At 37.7% G+C, this 10684-nt stretch overlaps 1 protein-coding gene across 1 annotated transcript in view; it reads left to right on the forward strand.

Annotated features, from left to right (window-relative positions):
• The window catches only part of LOC145004463 (ferric reduction oxidase 2-like), a 3867-nt gene extending 1068 nt beyond the window's left edge, over positions 1–2799 (forward strand). Inside the window, exons 3-8 of the mRNA XM_078963392.1 lie at positions 1–135; positions 448–682; positions 818–1145; positions 1231–1474; positions 1649–2355; positions 2473–2799. The exon at positions 1–135 is cut by the window's left edge and continues 63 nt beyond it. Of these exons, the coding sequence (XP_078819518.1) occupies positions 1–135; positions 448–682; positions 818–1145; positions 1231–1474; positions 1649–2355; positions 2473–2612 (1789 nt within the window). The 3' untranslated portion in view covers positions 2613–2799. The remainder of the gene's footprint in view (positions 136–447; positions 683–817; positions 1146–1230; positions 1475–1648; positions 2356–2472) is intronic.
• The last annotated feature ends 7885 nt before the right edge of the window (positions 2800–10684 follow it).

Raw genomic sequence — 10684 nt, forward strand, 5'->3', positions numbered from 1 at the left:
AGGAATCGTCACAAAAATTGAGCTTGCTTTCTTCATTATGTTTATTGCTCTTCTTGTCTGGTCTTTCACGGAATACTTACATCTCAGTTTTGCAAAAATTACCCCTCAATCAGCAGCTCTCTATGGAGAGAAAGTGTACGTGAATCGATATATTACTTTTAGTTTTTCAACATATGGGTCAAGTTAGGGCTGTTTGGTACACCTCATAATGGTTCCATTAAGAGATTATATCGCTCAGCATTCAAAGTGTTTGATACAGCTTTTGTACAACATCTGAATGAATCAAAAGCCTTGAATTGCTTATGAACGATTATACAATCTTACATCTCTTAAACAATAAGAGGTTGGACCACTCACTTCAACATCCGACATGATTTACCAAACAACCTATATACTTGTGTCAGATTTGAATTTATATCTTAATTTGATGGTTGTTTTGGATTATAGTTGGGAATCAAAATTGGCTTCGGTGGCCCTACAATTCGGGCTAATTGGAAACATATGTCTAGCATTTATGTTTTTCCCGGTGACTCGAGGCTCGTCTTTACTGCCATTGTTTGGTCTTACTTCCGAGGCGAGTGTCAAGTATCACATATGGCTCGGGCATATCGTTATGACCCTCTTCACTTCTCATGGTGTTTGTTACATTATTTGTTGGATTGTAACAAAGCAAACATCAGAGGTATTTTTTAAACACTTTAGATAATTGGTTACGATAATAACCCTAGATTAAAATATTGAGAATCAAAATATTTTCTTACAAAATAAATATGGTGGTCCAAATCTGAGAATTTTTTAACTAAAATGTTGGATTTAGATGTTGAAATGGGCGAAAACCGATATATCTGTTGTTGCGGGAGAGGTGTCTTTGCTGGCAGGATTGGTCATGTGGGCAACAACATTCCCTCAAATTAGGCGAAAGATGTTTGAGGTTTTCTTCTACACTCACCATTTGTACATCATCTTCATTGTATTCTTCGTGTTCCATGTCGGCATAGGTTATGCCTCCATCATGCTTCCTGGATTCTACCTCTTCATGATGGATCGGTTCCTGAGATTCTTGCAATCAAGGGGGAGTGTTCGTTTGATTTCTACCCGTATTCTTCCATGTGAAACTCTTGAGCTCAACTTTTCCAAGAGCCAAGGTATCATTAAACCTGATAGAATATAGAAAACTTTACTAGTATTGATTTTTTTTGTGATAATTGTTCTCATGATTTCACTTAATAGGTTTGCATTATACGCCAACGAGCATCATATTCATCAATGTTCCAAGCATTTCAAAGACTCAATGGCATCCATTCACAATTACTTCAAGTAGCAATTTAGAGCCTGAGAAGCTAAGTGTTATGATAAAAGGTGAAGGGAGTTGGTCTAAGAAGCTTTATCAAATCTTATCATCCCCAAACCCCGTTGATCGGCTTGATGTATGTGTTGAAGGACCTTATGGACCTATCTCAACTAATTTCCTAAGGTAAAATGTTTAGACATAATGGAAAAACCTATTTTCCACGACATTGTTGTTAAATCACTCAATCCGTAAAAACTCAAAATCAAATCCTCGTACTTTCATCAATTAAAGCCATATCCTTATTAAGTTCATTAAGTTATTAAAAACAATATCTTCTAAATCAAGTTATGGTTGCAGGCACGATATGATAATAATGGTGAGCGGAGGAAGTGGGATCACACCGTTTATCTCAATATTTAGGGAGCTTGTTTTCACCACCGAAACCTTGAAATGTAATGCTCCAAAGATACTCATGATTAGTGTCTTTAAAGACTCTTCTGATCTCACCATGCTAGAATTGCTCTTACCGACACATGGTGCACCTACAACATTTTCAAAATTAGAACTACAAATTGAGGCTTATGTGACAAGAGAGAAGCAACAACCGACTAATGATAAGAAACAAGTGAAAACCATTTGGCTCAAACCGAACCCTTCTGATGCACCCATAACCCCTATTTTAGGACAAAATGGTTGGTTATGGCTTGGTGCGATTATTTCTTGTTCTTTTGTGTTTTTTCTTCTATCTATGGGAGCCGTAACACGATTCTACATCTACCCCATCGATAAAAACACATATAAAGTGTACTCGTATGCATCGAGAGGGGCATTGAATATGTTGCTCATCTGTACGTCTATAGTGGTAACATGTAGTTTGGGTTTTTTGTGGAATAAGAAGAAAAATGCAACAGATTCAAAGCAAATTCAAAACATGGAGGGAGAAACACCCATTGGCACACCTAATTCAGTGTTTTATAATGCCGATAGAGAGCTCGAAAGCCTGCCCCAACAGTCTCTCATTCAGTCTACAAATGTGCATTTCGGTGAAAGGCCAGATCTTAAGAGTAAGTTCATTTTACACATTTTACATAATGTAAAGTAGTATTATATACTGGTTTTAGTTATCAAATATGTTTTTTCTTTTAAATTTTATATTCAAATATTTTGTGAATTTTTTTTAGGAATGTTGTTTGAGCAAAAGGAATCAAGTGTTGGAGTTCTTGTTTGTGGACCAAAGAAGATGAGACATGAGGTTGCAAACATATGCTCAGCAGGATTGGCTTCAAACTTGCATTTTGAGTCCATAAGTTTTAGCTGGTGATCAAATGTTTCATATATGTTCTTAAAAGAGAGTGAAGTGAGTTCTTTTTTCATGATTAATGATGACCTCCATCAATGTTTCGGTTCAATTTTATTTTTAAAAGGTGTTTCATAAAATGGGAATGTGTATTTAGTTTCTTGTAATTTGTAAAATTAAAATGCAAAAATAAATGTTTCTTGGTTTACAAGTCAAAGACTGAATTATTAGCAAACTTTATGCATATAGTAAACATGTGTCCGCGAGTTACACATAATTAATAGGCTTTATCACAATCCAACAATAAATAATTTAGCATAAAAAATGAACAAAATAACATAATCACATCTTTTAAGTCGATGATAATTCTAGTTTCAAAGTCTTTTTAATCTTTTCATCATGTTAGTTTAACCAACATCAACCCTAGATCCAACAATATCTATGCACCATATATAGATTGCTCAATGTTAAAACATAAGAACATACATTTACCTGACTGGAATTTAAAGAAAAAAGAAAAGACTATAACATACTAATAAGAAAATAAATGTTTTTTGTATGAAACGTACTGTTATTGATAACTATTTTATAATAGTAATACACACACATACGATTGATAGTGGGTCATCATTTAGTCTATCTACAAACTACAATATTATTAAATATCAGCATAATCCCCTTGTCAATAAGAGACAAACCTAATACCGAATATATACTGAAAACTTCAAATATATATAAAGATGTTTATTATTGTCACAAAGATGATGAAATACAAGAAATTAAATTCTCAATGAGCAACAGTATTACGCATATTATGCCCTGACTTTTTTATTTTTTTAAACTCATTTCTTCTCTAATTATACAATATTAATCAATATTAAGATTGATACTGAATTTTATAATTAACGTATATTTATGCGGCATAAAACATTGAAATCATCCTTAATAAATAGGAATGTAACTATGATACCAATTTGCAACACCATTAGTTTTCAATTAATAAATGCTTTAATATTTGTCCCTACTTTTCATAACAATAAAAATCACATAAGCAAGTTAAAGAGTTTAACACTAAATACACCATTTTATAGAATTAGGACAAATGAAACATTATCATCAAAAAAGGCTTATAGATTCCTCTACCAGAATCCTTTTAAATAAAGTAAGAAACTGTAAACGTACTTCTTCGATTAAAGTTAAACCATCACAAATAAAAACATCAACTCAAAAGCTCCAAATTGCAATGTGGTCATTCTCTTGGTTCTCGTCTTATGTCAGTAACCGATACAATTAGATCAACCAAGCAAAAGTAGTTTTTCCATGTATGAATTCACATAGAACCCAAAAGGTGATATAGAAATCTCATGAACATTTTTTTGTTATAAGTTGGGCTCATAAACTACAAGTTTCTTTGGTATACTACCATCATCATCATCATTATCATTTGACGTATGACTTATAGCCATATGTATGCCATTCTTCCTGAAACCCACTATTGTGTGTCGTGTCTTTAAGGTAAATAGCTTTGTAAATGATCTTTGAACACCATGCTTCATCATCCACACAATATAGATGTTAGAAATATGGTTTAGTGGCACTTGGAAATCTGAGAATCGTGATAATCACTTTCAAATCGAAGTATTTGGGTGGTACTTCCAAACCTCAATTCGATAAGACTCAGATAAAATCACAGAGAAAAGAAAGAGGGAATGAGATGGTGTAATTTCGTGAGTACCAGAAAAGTGACTAAAATTGGTTATAAACCTTCCTTATCTGAAAAACTGTCAAAACTGTCATATAACAGTTTTTCTCAATAGTAAAAATTGTTATAAATTCGGGTTTTGTATAAGGATTAATGCAAAGTCAAAACCGGGTCAAATATTCAAAATTTGGATTTCCTTATGCATTTTTAATACAACAATATTCAAATATTCAAAATTTCCCCAGCTCGACCCCAGCCAGGGGCTCCCCCCCTTGGACCCCGCCAGGGGCTGCCGCCCCTTGGACCCCGCTCCAAGGGGCGCTGTTCGTTCAGGGGCTTCGCCCCTAAATGACAGTATACTTTAATACTTGATTGTGACATCCCCAAAATCACGGCTAGAAAAGACCGATTTTCATTTATGCTTTTAAAATAATTTCAGAGTAAATCCTTTTGATTTGAAAGAGTTGCGGAATTTGTTCCCAAAAACAAAACATGATAAAACAACGTTTCCCAAAGCATTTCATAAAAGATGAAAGAGTTGCGGAATTTGAAAGAGATGTGTGCTTGAGGATGACAGTGATTACTCCATTCTTGGAGCAAATCTGAGAGGCTCAAATTGAGGCTATGAAGGAAGAGCACTGAAAAGGTGAGCACATAGTGGGTTAGGTGACTTCCTTCGATTAAGATAGTCGGGGGGTTATTGACTCTGCATCGGATGGTGTGGGTTTCTTACTATGGTGGTGCGTGGAAGGTGTTTATGGAGGAGGCGCACAAGTCGAGGTTTCATCTCGGAGCAACAAAGATATATCGAGATCTCCGTCCCGATAAATGGTGGTCATGTATGAAATGGGGTGTAGCTTGGTATGTAGATAGATGATTGATTTGTAGGAAAGTTAAGGACGCGCATCAGCGGCCTCACAACTAGATGTAACAATTATACATTCTCTTTTGAAAATGGGAAGACATTACTATGAATTTCATCACGAAGTTGCATCAGACAGCTTTGCGGAGTGGATTCACTTTGGGTCATTGTGGATCCATTAACCAAGAGCGCGTATTTTATTCCGATTCATGAGAGTATCTCTATGGATAATTATGTCGGCATATACATCATGGAGGTTGTGGCACGACATAGGGTGCCAGTTTTAGTGGTTTCAAATAGAAATGTCTGGTTTACTTCCAAGTTTTGGAAGAGGTTTCACGAGTATTTGGGTACTCGTCTACATTTTAGCACGGCCTTCCACCCAAAAACTGATGGGCAGAGTGAAGGGACTATCCAGACCTTAGAGGATATGCTTTGAGCGTGTGGACTGGATTTCGGTGGGAGTTGGAATATATATCTCTCTTTAGTAGAGTTTCAGTGAGATGCTCTATGGGAGGAACTGCAAAACCCTGATATGTTGGGGTGAGGTTGGTCAACGAGTCATGGGGAGTACTGAAGTGGTACTCAAGACCACCGAGTTGATTCAGCAGGTTCAGAGTAGACTTCAGACAGTACATAGTTGGCAGAAGAGCTATGCCGACAAGTGTCGATCAGACCTAGAGTTCCAAGTCGGAGATATGGTCCTCCTGAAGGTTTCAGCTTTGTCATCGGATTTAACAAGAGAGGCGAGTTGGGCCCTGGGTACATCGGTCCTCTCAGGCTTTTGGCCCGAGTGGGCTGAGTTGCTTATCGCTTGGATCTTGTCGAGGATCTTAACTAGATCCATAGCACGTTTCAGGTCTCTCAGTTGAGGAAATCTTTCATTGATGATTCCGCAGAGGTTCCATTGGAGGATAGTCAGGTGGATGGCCACCTGAATTATATCGAGAGACTGGTGGAAATCCTTGACCGAAAGATGAAAACCTTGAGGAACAAGGTTTTTGAGTTGGTGAAAGTACAATGGCAGCACCGCAAGGGTTCAGAATGGACGTGGGTGCCTGAGCACGAGATGAGGGAACATTATCCAGAGTTATTTGTGGCAACAGACTTCGAGGATGAAGTATGATTTAAGTGGGGGAGAATTGTGATGTTGCATTTCTAGGGTTTCCCTTTAAGCCCTTGTTATATAGAAATCTTTGCAAAATTGTTCCTTAGACGAGTACGTTCGGCGTACTGGCTCTCAAGTTTGTCGCGGAAGCGCCCACGTATGTTGGGCGTACGTGGGGTGTACTTTTGGTAGGGACAAACCCTAATTTTTAGGGTTTGTGCCCTATTCAAACACCTTAAGTTGCCTTTGGGGTTTCTTATTACCAACCTCCATCTCTTAAAATCGTAAGAACGAAACCCTAGTCCTCATTTGTGTGTTTATGAGCCTTCGTTGTGAAATTGAGATGTTTTTGGATCGAAGGAAGTGAAGCTTGGTGATGAAGATTTGGTGGACTTAGAGCTTGAAGATCCAGAATCTTCATCAACTTTGCAAGCTATTTGAGGTATAAATATCCTAACTTGATGATTCCTTATGGATAAGATCTAGCTTAGGGCTTGTTTTATGTTTTTATGGTCCTTTAAGCCATGCTTGAGAGTATGAGCAACTCCAAAAGGTATGAATGGTAAATCTTGGCATTTTGAGGTCCATTCTTCATAAAAATGAAATATGGATGAATCATCTTTGCCCATGCATGAGTTAGAGTTACTCTTATGGTTCTTTTTGAGTTTTAGGCCCCATTAAGTCATGAAAGAGTGTAAAGTTGTCAACTTTACGTGTTAAAACACCATTAGTTCCAGATCTGAGAGTTTGGCTTAGTGGCTCAATCGATTAAGTGCTTAATGGAATGGTAGGTTGTCTATGGATAAAGTTGGGCGTACCCAACTCGTACACTGTCAATACTGGCCCATGAGGAAGTAAGTTGGGTGTAAGTCTGAGTACACCGGGAGTACTTAACAGCTTGACTTTTGTTGATTTTCGTGTTTTGGGCCATATTTTGACTTTTAGGGTTTGGGCCTTATTGGGCTAATAGTCTTTTGACATTTTAGGCTATTGTTTGTTATTGAGCCTTCTTGGATTGGGCCATAATGGGTTTGGGTACCATTTAGGATTATGAGCTATATTGGGCTTTTGGAGCTTATGGGTTGAGCTTTGGTTATTGGGTCAAGTGAGGAAAGGGTAAATGGTCTTTTACCCTGGGAGTGGACAATTGAATGAGATTCATATTTTTGGTTTATGACCCAACTTATTAATTGGATTTATTTGATTGGTTAGCGCATGGATTTTTTGGATCAGCAGTCTGAGCTTTTATCTGAGACATTCAGTAGCTTGAGGTGAGTTTCCTCACTGTGCTTAGTGGGTCACAGGCATTAATTTCAAACCATAGTTTATTATGGTTAGGATGCTAGTTATCTGTATTACTCTTGCATGCATTGTATGTGATATGTATACATGGCGAGGCTCGATGCTAGGTGGGGCCTGATGAGTGTATTGTATACTATTTGTCTTAGTGATTATTGCATGTGTTTATGTGTCTATATGTATACCGGGTTGGGTCCGATGTCTGGTGGGGCCTGATAAATGAGATGAAGTGGGGCGCATCTCATATTATTTACAATTTTTTTCCAAGCAGGGCTCGATGTCGGGCACGGTCCGATGTCGGGTGGGGCAAGATAGTTGGTGGGCATGGCACATTATATGTTTGATATGTATGGTATGAGGTATTTTTGGAGAACTCACTAAGCTTCGTGGTTACAGTTTTTAGTTTATGTGTAACATTTGGTTTTGAGGCACTTCCATTGTTGACACTTATATTGAGATTTATTGCATTGTTGGTCCCTAAGTGTGAGAAAGTGGGAAAAAGGGGCCCACGGTGGCAATTTGATAAAATTGGGAATTTTGAGTACGCCATGCATACGTGTGTGTACACTAGGCATATTAAGGAACACCTTAGTACTTTGTGCGTACACTTCATACGCAAGGCGTACGAGATTGGTATGCAAACCCTAATTTTAGGGCTTTGGCTCATATTTAAGCAACTTTATGGATACAAACCCTTTTCTTATCCAGCCTCCTTATGTGAGTTTGACCTTCAAGCAATCCTAGAGAAAAATAGAGCCGTTGTGAGCCCTAAAGTGAGTTTTTGGAGTGGTTTGAAGAAGGGAAAAAGGTGGTGAGAAGATCTTGGAGTTGGGCACACTTTGGATCTGGGATTTCTACTTGGTTTTCAGCATCTTGAAGGTATAAAGCTTGAATTTTTACCATTCCATCTTGTAGATCTATGTTTTGCTCTTTAAAGACATTTTTTGGTCCCAAAATGATGATTTATGAATATAGCATGTTCTTGACCCATTGAGCTGTCCTTTCAGACCCTTAGAGGGGTCTTGAGTCATAAAAATGGAATTCAAGTGGTTGGTTTTGCTCCATGCATCATTTAAAAGGTCTTAATGAATTACGAAGTTGAGTTAACCTCTTAATGGCCATCCAAACTCATAAAGTTGGAAATCTTATGACTCTTGAGGGTATTTTAGCTATGGATCTGAAAAATGGTCATGAGTGCTTAAGCCATTAAGCACTTATTGGTATTTGAGGCTTTTGGGAGTATGCTCCACGTACTCGGAATACACCCTACGTACGAGGTCAACCACCTCGATGGTGGTCAACATGCGAGGTTGCGTTTACCGACAGCGTACCTTCGGAGTACGCCCCGCGTATGCACCTTGAGTTGATTCGGTCAAGCTAACTCGATTGGGTTGACTCGGTTGACTTATGGATTTTGACCAGTTTAACATTGATTTGACCAAGTTTGACCTAAGGGTATTTTGGGTATTTCAATATTGTGATTGCTCACTTGGAGGGATAGGTGTCAGTTGGAGCTGAGATTTAAAGTCGGGACCTCATTGGCTATTGATCAGATCGAGATGTGAGTTTTCCTCACAATACATACATGTCGAAGGCACCAAGGCTGGCCCTTTGGTTTGGATGTCTAGTTATGTGATAGTATGCTATCTTGTTGTAGTGGTATGTTAGATCAGTATCCTGGTATAGGATGATGTCATTCTTAGTGATTTGTATATGTGTCCGAGAGTCTGTTGACTGGTTTTATGTTGGTTAGTGGTTAAGGCTTCACTGCTATGTGTGTGAGCCAATAGACCAGGGGCGTTCCAACCCGATGGTTGATTGGGCCCAAGGGTATTCCATATTGAGGATAATTTGACCTGATATATGTTGGCATTGCATCTCGATAGTTAATCGGGCCTGGGATATTCCAACCTAATGGTTGATTGGACCCGATATGATTGTATGGTATATGGTGAGACTGGATTGCTTTGCGCATCAGTTAATAGGCCTGGGGTATTCCAACCCAATGGTTGATTGGACCCGACATGGTTGGTATTCCAATCTGATGGTTGATTGGACCAACATGCTTATGATACAAGGGTATCCCATCTCGAGGATGACTGGGCCCATTGTAGTCATGCATGGTATTCCAACCCGAGGTTGATTAGGCCATGCATGAGTATTTCAGCATGCTTGTTTGTATGTTATATATGTTTGTGTGGTGGTATTTGGGGTAAACTCTCTAAGGTTTGTGCTTACAATTTTAGTTTATTGTTTCAGATGCTCAGAGGATCATGGCAAGGCGAAGGTGTGACCGTATACATCCTTAGTTTTATAACTGATTGGATCTTGGGAGACTCTAGTTTTTAAATAAGGCTTTGGAAACAATAGTTTTGTAAACACTTTATTAGTAAATGGGTTATTTTGAAAGGTTAAAATTTGTTGGAATTTTTGGGATGTTATAAGTTGTATTAGAGCCTTGGTTTGAGTTAATTGGAGGAACACTCGTGTGAATCCAATCTAAAACTAGGGAAAAAGGTTTTTAAATGATTTTCAAACTCTTTTCAAAATAATCAAAGAGGATGTGATGTGTACGATCAGCCGTAGCCAGTAAGTTGACCCCCAAGTTACCACACTAATATTTGATATTGTGATATGTTAGAACTGAATGCTAGTAATAGGCTAGGGATCTTCAGGAATTGCATGATAGAATTGCCTAATTGTATGATGCCTGATACCCTAGGATTTTCCTTATATGAAATTTACATCAATACGATAGTTGCTTAGTGTATGCAATATAGTTATACACAACTAAGATTTTATGGCTAGAGGATGTTTGGTTTAGCCTTGTTTCTTGTTCTTGTTTGATGAAGGGCTTAGGGTAGAATCAAGTATTCAACTATCTATAGGATCCAATGTTATGTATAATTAGCATACACGAGTGTTTCAGGGTTGGTGGAAGTTTTTGATAAGTGTGTGTAGTGCATAACGGGTCAGCATGAGGAATGATTAGTGTAACGACCCAATTTTTCAAAAGAAATTTTACATTTTTAAATAATCAAAACATTTCCAATAAACCACAAAATCTCAAGAACAATTGTTTTCAAATTCATAACATCAACAACTTTATTCAAATATTAGAGTGT

The sequence above is a fragment of the Lactuca saligna genome, chromosome 7 (assembly GCF_052625555.1).
Source record: "Lactuca saligna cultivar CGN05327 chromosome 7, ASM5262555v1, whole genome shotgun sequence".
NCBI classification, from domain to species: Eukaryota; Viridiplantae; Streptophyta; class Magnoliopsida; order Asterales; family Asteraceae; genus Lactuca; species Lactuca saligna.